This window comes from Eptatretus burgeri, chromosome 12, assembly GCF_056783735.1.
Source record: "Eptatretus burgeri isolate ZD-2024b chromosome 12, Ebu_testis_v1, whole genome shotgun sequence".
NCBI lineage: Eukaryota > Metazoa > Chordata > Myxini > Myxiniformes > Myxinidae > Eptatretus > Eptatretus burgeri.
Genome location: NC_140972.1, coordinates 39,741,479 through 39,766,243, shown reverse-complemented (window position 1 = coordinate 39,766,243; position 24,765 = coordinate 39,741,479). Strand labels below are relative to the sequence as shown.

General features: G+C 40.4%; 1 protein-coding gene across 5 annotated transcripts in view; it reads right to left on the bottom strand.

Moving 5' to 3' along the window:
* THSD4 (thrombospondin type 1 domain containing 4) overlaps positions 1-24,765 on the bottom strand; it is a 217,897-nt gene that overhangs the window by 141,069 nt on the left and 52,063 nt on the right. For all 5 annotated transcript variants that reach the window (XM_085850245.1, XM_085850244.1, XM_085850248.1 and 2 more), the window contains one exon: positions 6,255-6,391. In XM_085850245.1, coding sequence (XP_085706371.1) covers positions 6,255-6,391 — 137 coding nt within the window. The remainder of the gene's footprint in view (positions 1-6,254; positions 6,392-24,765) is intronic.

The window sequence follows — 24,765 nt, the reverse complement described above, 5'->3', positions numbered from 1 at the left end:
AGGTAAAATATGGTCTTGTTCAACCACAAGTTGTCTGTTGATACCATGTTGTCTGAGCATCAGTAGGAGGAATGGCTGCAGGATTACTGTGTGTTAACACAGCCTTCAGCACTGAGATTTCCCTGGACAGCAACATGCAGTTATTGAAATTGGACATTGAATGCTCCCCATACCATCATTACACCAACACCAAAGCAGTCTGCCTCAATGATACAGTCATGTGCTATCCATTTGATCTGACATGGTAAATGTGTTGATGTCCATCTGGAAAAAATCATATTGTCTTGACTCAACAGAGAAGAAGGTGTTGAGCCATCTTCTGTGTACCAGATTACCAGTAGATCATTCGGCACTCATTGTTGCCATGTAAGACAATATCTGTACATCAGGATCTGGCCTTGATAAGGTTGATGGCACTGTAGACCATAGGCGGCAAGACGACTTCGGACAGTTTTGGAGCTATTGATTGCTTGTCCTGTCCCAGCGACGGCATTCACAGTATTTGTAGCCATCTTGAACAGATTGTGTAGTTGCTGGAGGCAAATGTTATGGCCTTATCTTACTTGGAAAGATTGGTAAGAGTCGCATGTGGCACGCCAGGACATGAACGATCATCGACTCACCGTGTCATGTTGAATCAGTCTCTCAGTCGATAAATGGTTGCTCGGTGGACATTCATATGATATGCAGCAAGTGTTTTTGACATTCCAGCAGTCAGAATTTAAATTTCATGGTTCCTCTTAGCATCCACCAATTGTGCCATTTTGTAAATGTGTGCCAAAGCATTTTACTTTGATAGGGTCTGGGTTCCCCCAACGCATATGCAAAAAGACATCTTTACCATGGATGGTGACATATGAAAGTGAATCAAATTGTTGCATTTTAGGCTACAAGTTCATCATTTTGGAAACAAAACAGAATTGAATGCCATCTTATGAGGTATACAGTGTTTACCTATGTACTATATATATATATATATATATATATATATATATATATATATATATATATATATATATATATATATATATATATATATATATGGTGTGATCAAAAAGTTTGGTGAAGGGTGCGGCTACTAATAAATGTGTGAACATTGTTGAGGTCAGTGGGCTGGGATTATTTTGATAACTCTCTCACTTGCAAGAATGCAACAAACACCATTTTACGACATGCCAGTGAGCCATGGCATTGCTTTGTGTAAGCACGTGTTTGTGACGTCTGGTGCTTTTGAAGAAAATGTCGAAGTTTGAGCAATGTGCAAACATGAAATTTTGTTTTGAACTTGGCAAGATGGCTACAGAAACACAAAAAATGCTCGTAACGATCTACGCAGATGAAGCTGTGACAAAGAAGACTGTTTTGAAGTGGTTGCAAAGATTTCAGGAAAGAAATGAGTCACTGGAGGATGACGAAAGAAGCTGTCATCTGTCAACAGCATGAACCAATGAAAACATCACTCAAGTCGGCACTATCATCCAAGAAAACCACGGTTTAACCATTCGAGAAATTGTGGAAGAGACTAATCTCTGATTTGGTTCCATTCAGGTCACACTGACTGACGATTTTAACATGTGATTTTTTACGATTTTAACAGCACATTGTTTGTTCCACGCATCCTCACAATTGACCAAAACGAAAATCCTGTTTTCATTTCATCAAACTTATTTGATCGATGCGTTTCGGGTCTAACATTCTTACTCAAGGTGATAATCGGTGATGAGTCATGGGTTTAGGGGTACGACCCGGAAATGAAAGCACAGAACTTCCAGTGGAAGACACCATGTCATTGAGACCAAAAAAGACATGTCAGTCGAGATCGTAAGTAAAGGTCATGCTGATTGCGTTCTTCAACATGGAATGAATGGTTCATGCAGAATTTCATCCAATAAATGCCACTGTAAATGCGGATTTCTATGTAGAAGTTATGAAATGTTTGCGAGAACCAGTCAGCCAGAAAATATGAGAAAAGTGGAAGAATGGATGGCTCCTCCATCATGACAATGCGCCTGTGTTGCTCTCCACCCAAAAAATTTGGTGGCAAAATAATTCCTGTTGTCCCACATCTGCCATATTTGCCTGAATTGGCACCGTGAGACTTGTGGCTGTTGCCCAAATTGAAACAAATGATGAAAGGGAATCACATTAACAATCAATCACAACTCATATCACAAACCACACCATAATATTTAGGAAAAAAATTCTGCTCAATTTAATTTTCAAGAAGCCTTATTGATAATTAAGCAATGCTACTAATATACATGATTAGAAAAAAGTTGTGCACATTACTTTGGCAACAAAAACTTGGGAGTATCCTGGTTTTCTTTTTCTGCAACTTCTGCAACTCCCCCCAAAAAACTGCCAGTGATGGCTTACAGGCTGTATGAGCAGATTATGTGTCAGACTTTCCAAGCAGGGGAATACACTGCCCTTTGTTGTTTTCTATAAGGAATTTTATTGGATACGGGACGACCCGTGAACTAGTTGGGTTCCCAATTGTGACAGCGGTTGATGAAAAAAAAAAAGACAAAATTTTAATATTATTTAGTGGTCAAACTCTAACTTGAAGAAAATTTGAGCATTTACCTCAGGAATCATTGTTCAGCCAACCGGTTTCTCGAGGTATATCAACATGTTCTCCATGGTTTGTCCTTGTGTTTTATGGATCGTCATACCAACACTTGACTGAATCGGGAATTGATTTTTTTCATAATTTTTTTTGTTGCCCGATTTGAACGAAATTTGATACTGCACACCGCAGGAGAATGGTGAGTAAGGTGGCCCTAAAATTTTTGCTCTATCATGTACCATTTTGGCTGTAAAAATGATGAAAGGGTCGATGATCGGGTCAACGAAAACTGATGTAAAAATGATGAAATATATATATACATCTATATATTACTAAAACTCTCATCTTGTGTATGTATATATATATATATATATATATATATATATATATATATATATATATATATATGTGTATGTATACCCCGGTTAAAATAGGTGTACCTTATCCCTGTGTCGTAAGAGGCGACCAGGGTTGCGTCAGGAAGGGCATCCGGCGTAAAAACATGTGCCAAATCACTATGCGGATCATATGGATGATCCGCTGTGGCGACCCCTCACGGGAGCAGCCGAAAGAAGAAGAAGATATATATATATATATATATATATATATATATATATATATATATATATAAAGATATATATATATATATATGTATATCTAAAACTCTCATCATATATATATATATATATATATATATATATATATATATATATATACACACACACATATATACATATATGTATGTATGTTCCCGAAATACAGTCAAAACGGTACAGGATAGCGCAAATTTTTTAGGGCCACCTTACTCACAATTCACCTGCGGTGTGCAGTATCAAGTTTCGTTCAAACCGGGCAATGAAAAAAATTATTAAATAATCAATTCCCGATTCAGTCAAGTACTCTTTGGGAGAATTTAATCAATGCAAAAAACCTCAGCAGTATAGTTCACTGGAGCTATCTTTTCTTTTTCTTGGAATGATTTTTTTCATCAACTGCTGTCTCAATGGGAACCCAACGGGTTCATGGGTTGTCTAGTACATATATATGTGTGTGTGTGTGTATATATAATATGTATGTACATATATATATATACATACAAATATATATACATACGTATATGTATACATATATATATATATATATATATATATATATATATATATATATATTTAAACGGCAAGGTGATATTTAGCACAAGAGAACGCTACAACACCTTGAATAAGTTAAACCCCAAGGCTGTTCTGCCAATTTCGAATTCTTTATCCAAAAGAGAAATACTTGAGGCCTGATTTCAGTCTTGCCACACCTGGACAGCACATCAATTTTCGGATATGGTGTTAAGTGTTAAAACTCTCAATAATTGCACTATGGATGGGGCATTCAGATATTTTTTGGATGAGATATTCACAGGAATTAAATAATTTCCCAAAATTTTTTTGATAGTGTCTTTTTACTAAAGTAGAAACTATTTTGGAGAGAAATAGTTCCTAATACTAATTATATTACCTTGAAGTTACCTTGAGTTACCTTAGTCATAATCCTTTGTTGAGGAAGAAGATGGTGTTTGATTGGGTTAAGAATGTATCTCATTGTAAACTACTATGTTTTGATAGTTCTCTTTATAAGGATAGTGCAGTACTGATTTATCCTTCATCATCATTATCGTATATCCAATGACATCACATTGTTTGGGGTGCCATACTGGGATTTCCATGGGTAAATGGATCCATCTTCTCCTGGCCAAAGTTAGGGCAGGAATTTTTAAATTGTTTGAGTTGCCAGTGATAACTTGTCAAATCTTCATCGAAAGCCACCGAGGGATCTTACATCCAGTGGATATGAAAGCCAGCAGACAGGACACCTGGTTTTCAAGCTCATCCATTTTAGGTTAGACTACCAATATATACTGATAATGAGATTCAAAAATAAGCGAAGCAAAGAAGTGGTGGAACTTTTGCATGCTAAGTCAAAGAAATGAAGGGTAAAAATGTGGATCAAGTTACAAATCTGAAAACCAGCAAAAGTGTTTGGGGAGTTTTAAGATGAAAATAATTGTTGTTAAAAACTTACTGAAATATTATGTGAATATTCATGGTATGACAGGATGGTGCAGAGGTGTCGAGCTGTCGGGTCTGGGTTAGATTCTCGACTCGACTGTAAATGGTTGGATTGGTGCTTCACAGGTAGGGCATTGCATCACAAAGTGTGCCCTTCACTTCATGGATGATGTTACACTCGGTGCCTCAACTTCGAGCATTAGTTGGTGGGTGTTAAGATCTCATATTGTCTTTTCAAAGACGAGTCGAGTTATTGCTGGTACCTTGAATAAATTACAAATTCCTGCCCAATGCAACTTCAGTTGAAAGTCTTGCATGATGTCAAAGACTTGAGATAAAAACTTTCTCTGGTCGACACCACAAGAAGGTGGGAATAAAGGTGGTCATTGAAGTTGTAATAGTAATAATAGTATAACAGTAGTAATAGTAGTAGTCGTCATCATAGTAGTAGTGTGAATATCCATTGTTCGTTGAACTAAAGGGCATGCCACAAAAAAACGAGGTGCAGCAGACCACAAGCAATCTTTCGATATTCAGTCACAATAAATGATATATTAATCAAATGTGACTAACTCTAAAGTTAAGAAAAGTATTGCTATTGCTGGTGATAATGATGATGATATTATTATGATCACTGTTGTTATTTTTCTTTGAAACAATGTACAGCTGCATTTGCAAGCCATACACAAATGAGGGTTGCACGTACAGTATCACAAAATTACAAATATCTTTGTTTTATCATTTGGCCACGAAACCTTTGTCATTGTGACAACGAGAAACATAGGCAGCAGACAAATGGAATGACATCCAGTGAGCCAGTTTCTACCAACATAGCATCATCAGCTGAATAAATATTTTTGTTTTCATACTTTTCTTATGATCCTCGAAATAAATTAACCTATGAAAGTACTTCACAGCTTTAAATTAATGCGTGAAAACAAATTGTATCCTATTTCACATTTCCATTCAAGATGTGTGCTCAACGATAACAAAGACACATTGAGTTTTGCAATGAGTTCAGCTCTGTTGCAGTGCCAGGCGAAGAAAAGGCAATCTGTGCCATTCTGGACACCGGTGGCTCAAATAGTATCAAATTAAACCCCCAGTGTCTGAGGAAGGAAGGAAAGGGCCTTTGAGGTCTGAACAGGTTCGGTAACAGAAACTCTCAAGAAATTTCACCATTTTTAATCCCAGAGAGAAAAGCCACCGCGATTCATGAGGTAGTAGAAGAAGCTGAGTGTTGGGAGGTAAATGGATGGAAAATAGTTGCAGAAGGAAACAACAAAGGGAGAATGTATATTTGGTGAAATTTTTAAACTCAGGAATCGAAGAAATGGACAAGTCTTTCATATTCTCGCTCACTGACCTGTCCTTTGCCACATAGGCAATTTATTGTCCTGGGAGAGAATTCCAGAAGATCCTCTAAATTCTTCAAAATCTTACTTGCCAGACCAAATCCCACCAAAATTACCCTAATTAATAGACAGGACAGGATATCTCCCTGATTAACCCAAGCAGCATTCCTCTACCTGGTGCATCCACTATTTAAATGTCAATGATGTTTTGTCGTTTGTTTTCACTGCCTTCTTATATTCCTACTTCACCAGCATATCACAATTCTTACTCACCTTACATGTTCCTCGCAAACACACTTTGCTGCCACCAGGTTCGCACAGCGTTCCATCCTCCACCCGTTCGGCATGCCGCACATAGAAGCGGTATCCTACTGCACGGCAGTTCAGTTCACACTTCTGCTCTTTTCTCACTGTTAGGAAAGATGGAACACAGCATGAACGATGTCAATGGCTATGGTCTGCAGTGATCTTCCAACCCCTCACCCAAAGAGTAGTGTCAGCTGCTTGACCAAGCATATATAATGTAGTCTTAACAAGATCTTGAAACACTTATTTAAAAAAATTAATAGAATATACACAACTAGCATGGACAAGCGGAATGTCCATGCAATCTAAAATGTGATTTAAAGTTCTGAACCCCCACTCGAGCCCAAAATCCTCAACCTCCCCCACCCAGCCCGAAGGCTTCAACCACCTCCCAACTGCATGCCTTCAAACGCCCACTCCATTCCTCCCCCCACAATAACTCAACCCCCTCACCACTACTCCTCAACCTCCCCCTCCCCCCAAAAAAACTCCTCAACACTTCCCCATCCCAAGCATCAACCTCACCCTCCCAACTTTGTCCCATCTTTGCTCTCCCACCCCTCCCAAACCCCAACTCTCTGTCATCCCCTCCTCCCGCTCATAAAAGCAAAATGGCATTCTTGCATCGATCATTACATATCTCTTCATTGCTTCATTGAAATAGTGGAATACTTAACTTTTACCCTCCGCGATCCACCTTATTATAATGACACAAGCAAATACCAGCCGTTGCTTCGCTGACGGAAATACTAAAGGGGGGAGAAAGAAAAAGAGGGGGTAAGAGGGAGAGAGCGGTGGGAGAGAGAGAGCGGGGAGAGTGAAGAGGTGAAGGACAAAGAAGAGAGAGGGAGCGAGGAGGGATGGGGAAAGGTAAGACAGTGTGAGGTGAGAGGAAGGGAAGGCAGACATGGGGTGGAGCATTAATTACAATTCATACTGTTTCATCAAAATGATTCTTCAGGGAATAACAGTGAAGATGGAAACAAAATAATGTCTGAAATCCATTTTCTACCAGTCATACTATAAACACGGCCCGGAGACAAACACCGCCCGGACATGTCCGGAGAAAAAACCCGCCGGATTCATCCGGAGCCAAGCCGTCCAGACATAAACACTGCTCGGACGCATCCGAAGACAAACTCCTGTGTGGATGCGTCTGGAGACAAACACTGTCTTGACGCATTCAGAGAAAAAACTCTGGTCTGGACATGAATACCGCCTGGCCACGTTCGGAGACAAGCACTGCCCAGTCGCATACGGAGCCAAGCTGTCCAGAGACAAACTCCCGTCTGGGCACATCTGGAGACAAACTTGCATCCAGACATAAACACCGCCCGGATGCGTCCAGAGCCAAGATGGCTGGAAAAAAAACACAGCCGGACACGTCCGGAGACAAACCCTGCCAGGATATGTCCAGAGACACACCCTGCCCAGACGCATCCATAGACAAACACCACCCAGACGCATCCGGAGCCAAGCTGGCCAGAAACAAACACCGCTCAGACACATCCGGAGACAAGCTCCCATCCAGACATAAACACCGCTGGACATGTCTGGAGACAAACCTTGCCCGGACACGTCCAGAGACAAGCCCTACCCAGACACATCCGGAGACAAACACCATCCAGACATAAGCACCGTCCGGATATGTTCAGAGATAGAGACAGACAGAGACAGACAGGAAGGGAAGGGGAGAGTGACAGAGGTGTGGGAGGAGGGTGCTGCACTCGACTGGGATGGAGTAGAGCAAGGATTTGACAAAGAGAGAATGAGAGAGAGAGAGAAAGTGGAGGGGAGGGGGGTGCTCGGGGAGTTAGCAGAAAGAATATGTTATAATGCTTTATGAACAACATACACACACACACACACACACACACACACACACACACACACACACACACACACACACACACACACACACACACACACACACACACACACACATGCTTGGCCAATTTCAGGAATTGGCAGGTTGGAGTCAGTGTCCTTACCAACTGCAGTACTTACTCTATACAAACAAAAACCTTGTATATTTTTCCCCCAAAAAACAACGTTGTATTTATATAGATGTTTCAGGGAGATGTTCACAAATATTAATGTTTATAAACAGCTGCATGTAATTGGTAGAAAAAAAAATTGGCTCAGTAATTTAGTAAACACGTTAATACGGCAAACGTCTTGAAAATCTGGTGTTATTGCATGAACCATTCACTCAGGGTGACGGAGCACTAACCAGTCGCTCAGGGTGACAGAACATGAACCACTCGGTCAGTGTGATGGAGCACGAACCACTTACTCAGGGTGATGGAACATGAACCACTCGCTCAGGGTGACGGAGCCCGAACCATTAGCTCAGGGTGACGGAGCAAGAACCCACTCAGGGCGATGGAACATGAACCACTCGCTCAGGGTGACGGAGCCCGAACCATTAGCTCAGGGTGACGGAGCAAGAATCATTCACTCAGGGTGATGGAACATGAACCAGTCGCTCAGGGTGACGGAGCCCGAACCATTCGCTCAGGGTGACGGAGCAAGAACCACTTACTCAGGGTGATGGAACATGAACCATTCACTCAGTGTGACGGAGCACGAACCACTTACTCAGGGTGATGGAACATGAACCACTCGCTCAGGGTGACGGAGCCTGAACCATTCGCTCAGGGTGATGGAGCACAAACCACTCACTCAGGGTGACGGAGCATGAACCAGTCGCTCAGAGTGACGGAGCATGAACCACTCGGTCAGTGTGATGGAGTATGAACCAATTAAACAGGGTGATGGAGCACGAACCACTCGCTCAGGGTGATGGAGCAAGAACCATTCACTCAGGGTGATGGAGCACAAACCACTCACTCAGGGTGACAGAGCACGAACAAGTCACTCAGGCACGGCAAAAGCGTCCACAGTGAGTGAACTGCGGATTCACTCGTGGATGCTTTTGGCTATGAATTGCATGGCACAGCAAAAGCATATGCCGTGAGTGAATGATTCGCTCAGAATGATGTAGCGCAATACCCCTATCAGCAATGGGCACTTGGGAAGTGGCTTAAGCTGTTGCCTGCTCGTCTTTGCATGTGTCACGTGGTGCATCAGTTTGGGGTCTGTGCAAACGTTATAACTTTTTTTTTCACCTGCGTTTTTCACTATATTTGCTTTGATTCCTTGGAAAAGCACCTCACAAAACCTCCAAAAATATCAACACAGATCTGGCAGACCCTATGGATAAGTAATCCCTCTGGGGGACACGGCGCAATGCCAAGCAGTGATTGCATTAAATCATATAGCTCAATGAAGCTGGTTAATTTTGGCACATTCTTACATCTTTTGTTCACTCATATAATTGTCCAAACAGTAGAAAAAGAACAGTTTAATACTTTGGAAATTTCACATTTTCTTGTGTATGTACGGAGAAGGAGGGAACGTAGCCCTGCTTGCTAAAAGTAAGTAAGTATATCGGCTTAGTCATTAAACTCGTTATTTCATTAAATTATCAGATTTCACAACAGATTTCGACACTTATTTAGTCCGGACGATATCCGATGCTCAAAAACAGAAATAATATTTCAATGATATACTTCTATTCAATTAATCCATGAGAGGAGATCGTGGAAAATCGTATCATATAATGCATGAAATCACTCCAAGCTCCTAATTTGAAAACTAAAGTACATCCGAAAGTGATGTGTACAGCATTTTGCAGCTATGATGAACAAGCATTCGATAGTATGAGTGAGGAAAGTGAAAAAAAAACTTTATCCTTTTTTTTCTCATCATTATGGCCTGTTCCAAGTCATGGCATGGTTGAGCAGGCCAAAAAACATGGCGGCTTCAGACCCCAGCAAGGTTACCACTCCCTCTGGGGTCTTAAACGAGGATATGCCTTAAAACCCCACAGGGAGTGGTGACCGAGGATGCAGCTGATAAAGGATATAATTAAATAAGGCCATTAATTATCTTCAAAATGGGTGTTTTAATTAACCCAAACACCGAATTTCACTCTTGCACTTCCTTGGAGTTTTCTTAGTATGCATGTAAAGTTTCAAGCTGCTAGTTTTCATGGTTTTGGAGTTATGGAGGAAACACACACTGATACACTGACATACACACATTGACATTTATTAGTGTAGATTACGGACTTCACAGAAACCGCAATCAAAAGGGGAACAGCATGACTCCTACATGTCATGGCCCATCACAGTCGCCTGTCCAACTCACAATCCCACAAGATATGCGGAAATCCCATTGAATTGAAACTCTAAAGTGGCCGTGTGGAGCCTAATTGCACCAATAAATGACACCAATCCAATTATATTCATCCTGATGCATGTAGTGACCTACAAAAGTATTCACCCTCTACCAATAATACCACATTTAGACGAATTATTAATTATGAAGAAACAATTTTTCCAAATGAACTTTTTTATTCATAACTGAAGAGATTAAACTAAACACTTATAATTAAAGGAGGTTTCATGTCAGGAATACCTGCAAAAAACATGTACAAATCAAAATTCACTGGTTGCAAAACTATTCAGCTTCTTCGGTATGTAAGTGGTGGAAGCACCTTTTGTAGCTATGAGTCTTTTTAGGTAGGTCTCCACCAGCTTTGCACAGTGAGATGATGAAATCTTTTCCCATTTTTCACGTGATAATTGCTCTAATTCTGCCAAGTTTGATGGGGATCATCGATGGACTGCAATCTTCAAGTCTCACCATAAATGTTCAATTGGAGTCAAGTCAGGCTTTATGCTGCTGCCACCACCATTCTTTACAGTAAGGATGGCATTGACTGTGTGATGTGTAGTATTAGACGCGCTAGATGTAACACTTTGAATTTAGACCAAAACGTTCAAGTCTTGTCTCGTCTGAATGCAAAACTATTCTTGTCGTGCTGACAGTGTCATGAAGATGCATTTTTGCAAACTCAATATGAGCTTTGAGATGTGTCTTTTTCAGTAATGGTTTCTTTCTTGCCACCTGTCCAGAGGGGCCAGCTTTGTGAAGGGAACTGGATATTGTTCATTGATGAACAGTAACCCCCATCTCAGACATAGAGCCTTGCAGATCTTTCAAAGTCATTGATAGATTTCGAGTGACATCTCGAACCAGTTTCCTGCTTGCCCGGCTGCTGACTTGGGATGGGTGACCTGATCTTGGTGGAGTATGGGTGGTATGGTGCATCTTCCACTTCTTAATGATGGATTTCACCTTACTTAAAGGGATAATGAGTGAGTTTGAAATCTTCTTATATCCCTCTCCTGAACGGTGCTTCTTTACCACTTCCTTGGAGAGCTCCTTGGTCTTCATGTTTGCCTGGTTGGTTGACCAAGTGAGTTGCACCTTAAAACTCCTTAGATAAGTGGGGGAGTTTAATTTTTAAGTTAAACCACTGATTACAGACAGGTGAAACCTACTACACTTATTTTGTAATCTTTCAAACAAATAATTTACTCCTGAAGTGATTTAGGGTTAATTAGGCGAAGGGTTTGAATACTTATATACAACTGAGAATCATCTGATTTTCTCTGTTAACCTAACTTATTCATATTTTATCTGCATTTTTTAGCTTTATCACTTTGGAGTAGTTTGTGAAGACTCAACTTACTAAGTTTCATTTGAAGGCATCATGAAATTAGCTCAGGTGGTATCAAAATGTGAAAACTTTGGAGGAGGGTAAATATTTTGCAGGCCCCTGTATATGCACATCATTAAAAAGTAAATAATGACGAATGTCTTTTTTCACAATATGGTCGAGTCGTTTAAGAGAAAATAGTTGGAAACAACAGCAATGACCAGCGGAACCTCCGTTGTAAAAACCCTTACTCAAGACAATGCCACAAAGATATTTAGTTGATGTATAAGGCAACAAACTGCTGCCTCGATTGCTCCAGAAATACAAAAATAACCTGGGTTTGAAGCAAAAACATTCCCAAGACATGATATAAATAAAAATAAAATATGCTTGATTAAATTTAATAGGTAACAATGAAATAAATTAATGAGGTTGGAAAAGATTATGTGTTGATGTGCCAAGTATAAAAACACACACACACACACACACACACACACACACACACACACACACACACACACACACACACACACACACACACACACACCATGTGTAAGTGAAAAAAAAACAAAGAGCAGAGCACCCGATCGATGTGATTTGACGTTTATTTTGCTTGAGGTTTTAAAAAGTATGTATATATTTTGTATACATTGACGAGGCTCGTCTGAGAGCAAACACACAACACAAAACAAGGGGGACAGGAGACAAGAGTGGCGAGAGAGGGAGAGACAAAACAGTGGAGAACAGATACATTCGGAGATCTTTGGAAGGGAGAGTGATGGGGCGGAGAACATGGGGAATACAAGATGGACATTACAGGGACTTTCAGGACCTTACACGACAGGGAACTTTTGGGAAGGAAGGCAGGGAATTTGAAGGAGGTGGGTTTGAGATGGATTAACGGGGGTAGAAAAGATCATGGTTTTGGATGGTGGAAGATAAGAGGTGGTGGTGAACAGCTGTTTTGAAGACCTGGAGGGAAGAGTGGGATTGAACAGAGTGGGGGAGTTTATTCCAAAGGTGAGAAAAAAGAGGAATGAAAGAGTGAAGGTGAACAATGATTCATGATTTTGGTAGTTTTACCAGAAGGGGGTTGTTGGCAGACCTTCAGCACCCTGTGGAAATATGGGGGGGGGAATATCGCAGACAGAGCGTTGGAAGGGGGGTGGTGAGAGCGGAGGGTTGATGGTAGAAGACAGAAAGACCACTTACCTGCCTGCGGTGAGAGGGTGAGAGAGTGAGAGGCCCAAAGACTCAGCCTCACCACGGGAGATACCAATGATCCTAAATGCCTTGGTTTCCACAGCATGAAGCCGAGAAAGGAGAGAGGCAGGAGCTCCAGCCCAGAGGGGAGAGCAGTACTCCATCAGGCTGCAGACGAAAGCTTTGTATGTGGTCAGGAGGACTGAGGAAGGACTTTGCACGATGGAGATTCTCAGTCAGCGACTACCTTTGGAGGCCAGGTTGGAAATGTGGCTTTCCCAGGAAAGATCATGGCAGATAGTGAGACCCAGAAGCTTGAATGAAAGGACTTCTTCAAGAGGATTGTTAAGAAAGTAGATGGGAGGTTTTCCAAACGGTCCTTTCGTAGAGACAAAGCAAGAGTGTGAGATTTGTTAGGATTGAAAGACATGTTCCATGTGTTGGACCAGTTTGTGATTTTATCCAGATATGCAGAGAGTGAAGAAGGTGCTTCAAAATAAAATAAAATAAAAAAGCACTCCACCATTTGACATCGAGCACCAGCATGTGATCAGAAATGAGTGGTCGTATCAAAATCAAAACCAGACACGTGCTGAGGCTTGGGGTCTCTTGGCCTGACAAAGCTGGCTGCGAAGCTGGTGAAACATCGCCTGAGAGTCTGGTGTTGCTTGTTGCTCAAATTAGCGGAGTAGATCTAGTTTTACTTTTGGTTGGAAGTGCCTTCTTCTTCTTCTTAAAAAATGTGTAATCCAACCGCCCATCTCCATCCTCTTCTCTTCTCTTCTCTTCTCTTCTCTTCTCTTCTCTTCTCTTCTCTTCTCTTCTCTTCTCTTCTCTTCTCTTCTCTTCTCTTCTCTTTCTCTCTCTCTCTCTCTCTCTCTCTCTCTCTCTCTCTCTCTCTCTCTCTCTCTCTCTCTCTCTCTCTCTCTCTCATATATATATATATATATATATATATATATATATATATATATATATATATATATATATATATATATATATATATATATATATATATATAGTGAGCATGCCAGACCGTATCTGGAACCCACAAGTGCCATCTACCTCATGGACATATTATGTTTCACCTACCAATCACAACCAGTTAGCATCACTGTTGTTATAAATAGTTGAGAGTTCTACGAATGTGATTTTTGAAGTTATCCGACCTGGACAAACACATGAGATGATACCCTCAGGAGTCATGATGACATAATGACTGCAAACACAGAAGGGCCTCTTGCAGTGCAAACATGACAGGGTCAAATGCTGTCAAAATCCAGATGAAATTAATCTACTGACTAGTTTCACTCTTTATGGGGCTCATCAGACAACACATCACTGATGCATCCACTCTTCCATCTTTAAACCTGTTCGATCCATAAACCAATGGACAAATTGACATCAAATAAAACTTTCCAAGCAATGGACACTTATGTTGACATTTCATATTCATAATTGCATTATTCACATAACTCATTGGGACGCACGTATATAATTTATGCTGCTTTCTGCTTAAAAATGCCTGAGGTTTTCATTTAATAATGTAAAATAAATTAAATCCAGATACCAAATGCTATCTTTTGACGAACATACTGTATGTAATTGCAGTTTGTTTCCCAACATTGAAAATCGAGTTCATTTATATTCAGGGTTCACAACATGCAACAATAACAACATTTAGAAGTTCAGACTCGTTTATGGAAATTACCATTTTTTTACCCTAATCCTTACATCCCCCTCCCCTCACACTTGTGGGAAATTTATTATTATCAAATTACATTTGTTTAATTGGCAAAATACATTGAGCAACTGTTCCCACTCTTTGTGTACCTTGAGGATCCTTTTGGAAATCTGAAAGTTTCATGTCACATGGATCGATGCACATGGCCACGCAATTGCAGGGGGGGGGGGTAGGCAGGAGGGAGAAAGGCAGAGGGGCAGGGTCGAAGCATGAATTCATTATGTGGATTTCTGCACTCAACCACATGTGACGTGGGGGTCAGTGTCGTTGCCCCTGATACTGTAAAATAGGACCACAGTAATGAGAAAGAAAGTGAAAGCAGAGCCTTTGAAGGAAACATGCTGCAAAAACGACCAACTTCCTTGAGAGCTGAAGTACTTGTGGCTGAAAAGGCATTTGGGATGGAGCTCGAAGTGAAAACTGAGTTGTTAAATAGATGTACTGGACTCGCCTCGAAGTCCTCTCGCATCATCTTAGATTTCATATGTAAACTATAAACTGCATTCATTCTGGTTCTCTGGAACGCATTTGTTGATGGTTCAACCTTTCCCTCCTTCCTTACCAACAGCGGTGTCCCTCAGGGTGCTATCCTGCCTCCTACACTCTTCCTTCTTTTTATCAATGATCTTCTTTCTTCAACAAATAATCAAATGTATCCGTATGCTGCCGACTCAATATTACATTCCTCTACGTTTTTCACATCTGCTCCATGTTCGCTTGCTTGATCTACATATCATTTCATCACAACTCCCACTATAAATTCGGATTTGGACAGGATTTATCATTGGGACAAATGTAATCAAGTTAAGTTCAATACTTCTAAAACTAAATTTCTTCCTTTTTCTCTTTCTAAAACTCCTCTCAACTTTCCTATTTCCTTTGAAGGCTCCACAATTTGACCACTTGATACAGTAAACATACTTCATATTACTGTAACTTCAAATCTATCTTGGAAACCTCACATTGTACAGATAGCAAGGATTGCCTCGGAGAAACTGCGAGTGCTGTTCAGAGGTTCAAGATTCTTCTCTTCTGAACATTTGCTGCGATTACACGATAAAGGATTGATTAGTCCAATAGTCCTTGTATGGAGTGCTGCTCTCTAATCGGAGGAGGTTCTAGTCTAAAGCAATCTGATTTATCAACTCCACCAATCTGACCTCAAAACTCAACTTACTTGAATTATGCCATAATGTTGGCTCTCTTTCACTTTTCTATAGATATTATATTACTTCAATTTCTGCTCCCGAGAACTGGCTGCTTGTATACTTTCATTATTCGCGAAACCACTAAATACTTGGCAAACCACTATGTCACATGATTATTGTGCAGCCACTGGAAACTCAAGGAAACTCAAGGAAACTCTTAAACTCTTAAACTCTTAATATCTATATATATATATATATATATATATATATATATATATATATATATATATATATATATATATATATATATATATATATATATATCTCTCTCTCTCTCTCTCTCTCTCTCTCTCTCTCTCTCTCTCTCTCTCTCTCTCTCTCTCTCTCTCTCTCTCTCTCTCTCTCTCTCTCTCTCTCTCTCTCTCTCTCTCTCTCTCTCTCTCTCTCTCTATCTCTCTCTCTCTCTCTCTCTCTCTCTCTCTCTCTCTCTCTCTCTCTCTCTCTCTCTCTCTCTCTCTCTGAAAGGACTATATGGGAAACACTCCCATCTACTTTCTTAGCAGTCCTCTTGAGGAGGAAGAGGAAGTTGAGTCACTCAAACTCCTGGATCTCACTATCAGCCATAATCTTTCTTGGGCAAACTACATTTTAAAGTTGGCCTTCAAAGCCAGCCACCAACTGGGCATCCTCCATCATACAAAGTACTTATCTCCACTCTGAACTGATGCCCCTGCCTCACACCTTGCTCAGTTTGACACCATGGAAACCAAGAAATATCATGAGTAAGTCTATCTATTGATGCAGCTAAGTCTATAGGCCTATCACTTTCCCATCACAACCAGGTTGGTTGTCTCTGTCTTGTACTGCCTGCTTTCTGGTATTGCACCCTCTGCCCTCTCCATGCTTTGCCTGCCTCCACCCCACCCCCAGGTATATATGGAGTACACATGATCCACCATCAACCCCCTTCTTGTGAAACTCCCAAAATCCTGAATCACTGCTCACCTCCATTCATTCATTCCTCTTTTTTCCTGTCTGTGGACCCAACTTCCACACTCTTTTCAATGTCATTCTCCCCTCCAGGTCTTCAGGGCAGAGAAATATATGATGCAGTGGTGCCAGCAGATTGGGGAGAACACAGCTCAATTGAACAATGGAGTCGTGCTCTCCCCTTTGTGCCGCCAACACCTTTGAATTACAAGAATTCACTCTTCGACAAAAGCCTTGTAAGACTCAGTATAATTTTGATTATTAAGGAATGGTTTGGAACGATGGAGAATGCCCAGTCTGTGGCTGGCTTTTGAGGAAAGCTTTTCTATATGGTCAGCCAAAGAGAGGTCAAGCTGATGGTGTGGCTTATAATTTAAAGTGACTGAACCTCCTTCAGTGGCTAAACCTCCATGGAAATAGGTGTGTTAGTTTGGCAATCGTTCTGAAGTGACAGGTTGACAATGTTGAAATTTTTCATGCTTGAAAGACATGTTCCATTTTTCACACTCTCACCGAATCAATTCCAGATCAGCAGAGGGTGATGCAGGCACTTTCAAAGCATAGGCTTACATTGACTTTCAAAAGTTCACAAAGTAAACGTTTTCAGAAAGCTGTATCTTCTTAAGATGAGTGTCTTTGAGAAAAACTTCAACAAAATTGTGGTAATATTAACTAGAGAGGTGTTCATTTGGGCTCAATTCCCCCATCCTGAAAACTGCTGCAAACTATGTTTACCTCAAACACCGAAGGTGGATGGAAGTTATATTTTTCACCCCTGTCTGTCTGTTTGACTGTTGGTTTGTCTGTTAACAGGATGTCTCAAAAAGTTATGGACGGATTTGGATGAAACTTGGTGGACAGATTGGGTGTGTGACAATCAAACGGAAGACCAAATACTGCATTGGAGTCATCAGAAGGAACCCCAAGAAGTAAAGAGCGAAGAATGAGTCATCAAGAGGAACCTGGATACGATTCAGGTTTTAGCTCCTACTCCACTACTCTCACACTCATACAGGTTCAGACAAGTGAGCCATACAGATAAATTTCTGCAATAATTCACTTCTCCCTCGACAGATAAACAAACAAGAAGCTGGCCTATGTTGACCTTTTGGCCTATATTGACCTCAAAAATAATTGGTAGTTGAATTCATTGACCTGATATGCAAATCCTGTTCAAATTTCTAGTCAATTAGATGAAAATTGAGGATTTTAGAAATTTGATAAATTTGTTGACCTTTGGCTATATTGACCTTTTGACATTTTGACATCAAAAACAAGACGTTTCTTGCTAATGACAAACTCTCCCATGTGGTGAAGTTTGGTGAAGATCAGTTTTAAATTGTGACCTGTGGGCGATTGACAGACAAATAGACAGACAGAACAAGCCGGTAGGCAACGAGGGATTCGCTGGGATCAAAGCACTGGATATGATGCTTTTCATTCTGACCGATCCACCGATGAAGATTCAATGCCAAGACGTATTGGTTCACATACAATTGTTCCTCTGCCTGGCAAGATTTTTCCTATTGCATATTTTGCCAACTGGCACTCCTCATAAAAAATGACGGTAAATGGACACCCTATTTTTGAAGGACTACCATTTGAAAAATTTATAATCGGTTTGCTGGTTTGTGCTGTAGTGCCTCGCGTTGCAGACACATACACACACACACACACACACACACACACACATACACACACACACACACACACACACACACACACACACACACACACACACACACACACGGAAAACCTGATAAACTTCTCTCAATGCTCTTGTTTGACCACACCTCCTGAGCCACACAATATTTTTCATAAGCAACGCCCATTTTCCATAAGCCACGCCCACTTTCCTACGCCACTCCCCCTTTTCATCAACCACGTCCGTCCACTTTCCCTAAGCTCCGTCCACTTTCCTATGCCACTCCCACTTTCCTACGCCACTCCCACTTTTCCTAAGCTCCGCCCACTTTCCTAAGCCCCTCATAAAAAATGACGGTAAATAGACACCCGATTTTTGAAGGACTACCATTTGAAAAATAAAACCCCAATCAAAAATCGGCTTCAGTAAAATTTTATAAATATCTCGAAGTGTTTAATTCCGAAGTCTCATTTCTCTACATTCAAAACTGAAGGACAAGTATTGAAAATACTGTACGCGGTTTTTCGGCCGCTGCACAGCAACGGGTGGTTGCTAGGCAACGAAATTCAAACAAAATATTTTGCAAATAATAAAGAGTAAAAGAGATAAAAGAAAATAAAAAGCAAGAATTAGAATGTTGAAAAGTAGAAAGAAGTGTAAAAGGAACAAAGAACAAAGATGTCAGGAAGAACCCGGACAGATAGATTAGAAGGACGAACTGATTAAATTTTGGTGAAGATCCGGTTCGGGTTCTGGATAGGAGAATTTTTGAAGTGATTCTTCACCATTGAGAGATAGGGCCATAATTATATATGGCACGATATCTAAAAACGTTTTGGATGAGTTATGACAAAACTTGATGGATGAGTTGGGTAGGTGAAAATAACAAGCCGATTCGATTTTGTTTCAGGTCAGGGTGTGGATCCAGTCTATCAGCAGTGGGATACAAATGTTCAGCCTGGCGGAGGTATGCATTCTACCGAGTTCCAGTTAAGCATGGATTTTAAGCTACGGTATTTCCGAAATCACAGCTAAACAGAGATAGACACAAATACCTCCTGAAAATGTGATAACAGATTTCACAGCCCCCAGAAACTCAACACTGATCATACATGGTCAGAATCCAGAACTTCCCATAAAAACAACAGCTTCGTGTTGTCGTCGAAATGCACACATATACACTGCATGTAATATTGTAATTTCATATTAAGCAATATGGGACGTTTTAATCTGCAGCTGAGATGCTGCAATTAAAACCAAGTTCACAAAAATATTTTATATAAATATCTATGCCTCACGCCTAATGTGTCAACCAAGTTTTGTGCAGATCCATCAATATTATTTTTGTTATTTATGGCCTTTTCGTCTTGTTAAGATGGTCCACTGGTCTAGTCATAACTAAACTCACGCTTCGCCATTTAATTAACGTTGCACAAAATTATAAGCTGTGACTTTGGCATTTGAGTTACGCAGACCAAAATTAAATGGTTTCACCATCGGCTAATGCTGAACCCACGAGCCAAGTCTCATCAAAATCGCCTCACTTGATATTGAGACATCTTGTTAAAGGACGTATATACAGACTGAACCGATTAGAGTTTGGTAAATAATATATTTTCAACTATTTCCAGGAATTTCACATCAAAGGTGATGCATCATGAAGAAAGACATACGGAACACCTGTTTTTCTCTTTAACATCAAAATTGATAAAGGTAAGATATATTGTACATGTATAAAAAAAAATCTCGAGTAACTTGTTTTCTGAGATCTGTGTTGAACCGCCTAGGATTGAACGGGTTACATAAAATGTGTACTTATTTGTATGAAGCTATCATTTTGAATTATTAAAATAAAGTTTGAATTATGAATAATTTCTTTCTCCTGGCTTACACAAGGGCTACAAGAAAAAATACTTCTTTTTTTAAAAACAAACTTAAAAAGCTTGGCAAGTACAAGTTGGATTCACATTAATACATAATTATGTATTGGGTGTAATTGATGCTGACAGCAAATCTCCTGATTGACAATAGGCCTTTTCATCCACCGAGTCAAACCAAGAAGGGTTTTCATGAATGCCAATGCCAAGGACAGATAATTCTGTTAATGACCCGACCATGACATTAACAACAGCTCAAGCAACACTAGAAACAATTCACATTTAGTGCATACAGAGGAGCTTTGCAATTAACTCAGGAACAGTCAAACTGGTGAGAAAGGGAGGTGTCAGGGGTGGGAAGTGGAGTGGTGTTGAGTGAGGAAATAGATAAAAGTAAGAGGGAGAGAGAAAAATCTTTAAATTGCATTATTATATCCTCTGTTTTCAGGAGGTTGCCATCTCAAAAGGCCACTTACTATTGCTGGCTTTGAAGCTCTTTCATCCATGTGGGGGTCACATCAAAGCAAAGTGTTTTACCCAACACGAAGGATTCCTTGTTAAAATGGGACAGGCCGGATGGTTCCCCACCGAGACGCAAACTCATTATTCCTTCTCGCTGGAAGAAAGCATCCGTGCTTTGTGACATCTTGCTGCATTTTCATAAAAAAATATTCGTGTTTTATCAGAGGAATATCTTTCATCGAACTGAATGCTTTAAATCTCACGTGTCTGTCGCTCATTATCGCTGTAGCCGTCAGATTGAATCAAAATGTTTCAAAAGATGCACAAATACCTTCAGAAGAAGATCCTTCATGCCTTTTATATAAACCAAAAAGAAGGAACAAGGATTAAATCGAAATGCCAAAAAAACAATATTTTGCTTTTCTGCGACTTGAAACAAATGCATCCACAGGTGACTGCTTTTTTGAAGCAGCGACTTAGTTTGTCAGAGAAAACCGGGGTGTGTGCACCATCCCTCAGTGCTGCCTGACCAAGAAGGACGTACAGAGGGTCCCATTGACTCAGTTATGAACGAAACAATGTGTGAGCCTCTGAGCCGCCGTGCTCCACCCGCCCAGCAATCAGTCCACCTCTTGGACTGCGGAGTGGCGCTGCACAGTGAAACTCTGCACAAGATTATGTACAAGGGCCTCCCATTGATGGAGTGAATTTCCACGGTCATTTCAAGGACCAAAGGATGATTTCACTTGAGTGTGGAGCACCTGCAGTCACTCCATTGAGCAGAGGGAGTTGCTTCGGCCGCCTGTGCACAAATATAAAGTGAGGTTTCACATTTTGAATATTTCAAGTGCTCATACTCTTCATTGGAAGACCTAAGCCATTATGGACCATTCCGTTTTGTGAAAACTGAAATTTTAAAACACAATTGAGATTATTCGATATCAATCACAAAAATGTGAAGATTTCTCCAACCATACAATAACAGTTCCTGAGCAATCGTGACCTTGTGAGGATGTGGAACTCAAATTCTGACATTAACATTTTCTGAGTCGAACAAAAGCAATGTGTAGTGGATATTATTAGTCATAAGTGAATAAGCAAGTGGGTATACAGTTCCAATACTAGAAGGGCACTCGGTAGAGGGCATACCTCCACCACGCAATGCCTGATTCACGAGAACATATCGGGCCCAATACATTTTTGAAATATCATGCTATATAGTTACTATATAGTTTTTGGCCCTATCTCTCCATGATGAAGAATCACTTAAAAAATTAAATATTTCTCGTATCCAGATCCGGATTCTGATCACCAAAATCGAACAAATTCGTCGTGGTCACACACCCGTCCACCAAGTTTCATCCAACACCAGTTTTCATCCGAATCCGTCCACAACCTTTTGAGATATCGTGATATATATCAGTTTCGCCCCATCTCTCAATGGTGAAGAATTACTTTCAAATTATCAGATCCAGATCCGAATCTGGATCTTCACCAAAATTGAATCACTTCTTCCTCGTCACACATCCAAGATATCCACCAAGTTTCATCCGAATCCGTCCACTACTTTTTGAGATATACTGTACAGAAACAAACAGACAAGCAGTCATAGACTGGTACTTACGAAATCGTCAACTTGACCTCTGACCTTGTCTAATAAAAGCTGTCTCTTGAGAAGGTAGCGACGCAAACCAGAAGTTTCTGCGATGATTCTGTACAAAACCATCAAAAATCGAATGTTTGACCTCACTGTGACCTTGACCTCTGACCAAAATCTAATCAGCACTTGCCACCACCCTCCTGAATCACGTGGTGTAATTTGACATTGGTAGCTTCTTCCGTTCTCGAGTTATCGTGCCTACAAAGAAACACACAAACGCACACACACACAAACAAACAAACACACAAACAGAGGACGGAAGTCATCAATATACTTACGAAATCTTTAGATTTCGTAAGTAACAAACAGACAGACAAACAGACAGAAAGGGGTGAAAACATAACCTCCTTCACCTTCGGTGGCGGAGGTAATGAAAACTCAGTTTAGGTTAAAGGTCGACAACAAAATTAAAAATTACCAGCTGAACAAAGCAACCAAGTGGCTGATAAACAGTATCTTTGTTGGTGATATCTGTTTAGAGCTATCTACAAATACTTCATTATCGAACAAGAATGCCATTGTTAACTTGGATGAGAACTTTCTTTTTCCTTCTCGATCTTCCAGGGAGCCTGAGATATACAATATCAGAGTAGAAAATTGTACTCTCAAGCTTATTTAGCTCCAAATATGTACAATACAATGATGGGTATGATTTTACAATTTTCACTAAGCACTCTCTTGACAAGGGTTAAAAACCTGGACGGATTGCCACTTTGATGCAGGATACTCGACTGTGGCAGAGATTTATAATTTGGCCAGCTGTCCGGTGATAACTCGCCTACTCGTTACGAAAGGCACCATGTGATCTTAAGATCCACCAACGACCAGTGCTCGCAGACGGATCATCTTGCTCAATGTCCTTCCGATCGATAGTGCACACATTGATGCATCACCCTCCCTGTGAAACACCAGGATGACAGTTTACAGTTGGGTTGAGATTCAAAACCAGGTTCAACAGCTGAGAAGCCAGTAAGGATAAATCGAGGCTATAGACTAGTGCCAGCCCAATCATTCATTACATGCATTGTTAATTACAAAATACCGATCGTATAATTAAGATGCACTGAAAAATATGTTTTTTAATCTTTCATATTGGTCATTTGATGAGATATACAAGTGAATATTGAGGGGAAAAGAATCAGAATATCATTTGTAAAAAAAAAAAACTAGCGCCACCTCTACTTTAACTTTGACTTAATTGGTTTCCCTTCGTATCTGAAGAATGCCGTTCACGTGAAACTTGCAAGCTGAACTGGTCCATTTATGTATAGTATAGAAGCTGCTGCCCAGACAGCAGCTACACTCTAAGATAACAAGATGAGTAACCTGGTGTCCAGGAGCCACCAGGAAGACCAGACAACTTGCTACCTGCAGTCCAGACATGAATTCAAATTTAGCCAGGGTGCTGATGATCGCTCGCATACTCTTTGAAAAGGACACCATGGGACCTTAAACATCCACCAACTAATGCTAGCAGATGAGACACCCAGTTGAACGTTCATTCAAGGGAATGTACACAAACTGATGCATCACCATACGAAATGCCACTCAAACAGTTTATATCTGGCTCAAGATTAGAATCCAGGATAGACAACTCAGAGGCGAGTGCACATACCTTTAAGTTATCCTATCAGCTCAACTTTGACTAAAAGTAGGAGGGGAAGCTAAGATGCCCTTTACAAAAAGTTGTCGAACCAAACAACTAACTTATATTCCAATGGCAAAAGCAAACTCAGCCACTACTGGGAAAATGAGTGACACTGCTCAACATCTCCTGGGAACTTCTGAGAAAAGATGGAACATCTGTACTATGATTTGTTCATGCATGGCTGTTGCATCAATAAAATGGAAAGAACAAGACTATTGACTATCCATCTTATTATAGTTTCATTGTGGTTTTAACCGCCGATTTCTTGACGTTGATGGTAGTTCAAGCATGCTTGTTAAGCTGTAGCAATACCATGTGAATTCTGGGTATAATTTATTATTAATTGTTCTGCATTTTCTGCTTGTGTAATGAGAATAATAAAGCGCATAAGATAACATTTCAAATTACATAAAAGTGCCTGAGAAAAGCCTTGGAGAATGGTTCAGACTGAACTAAATAAAACAGACAGCAATAATTTGCTAAAGTTATGTGATAGAATGCCTCGAGGGTGCACAGTTGTGATTGCTAA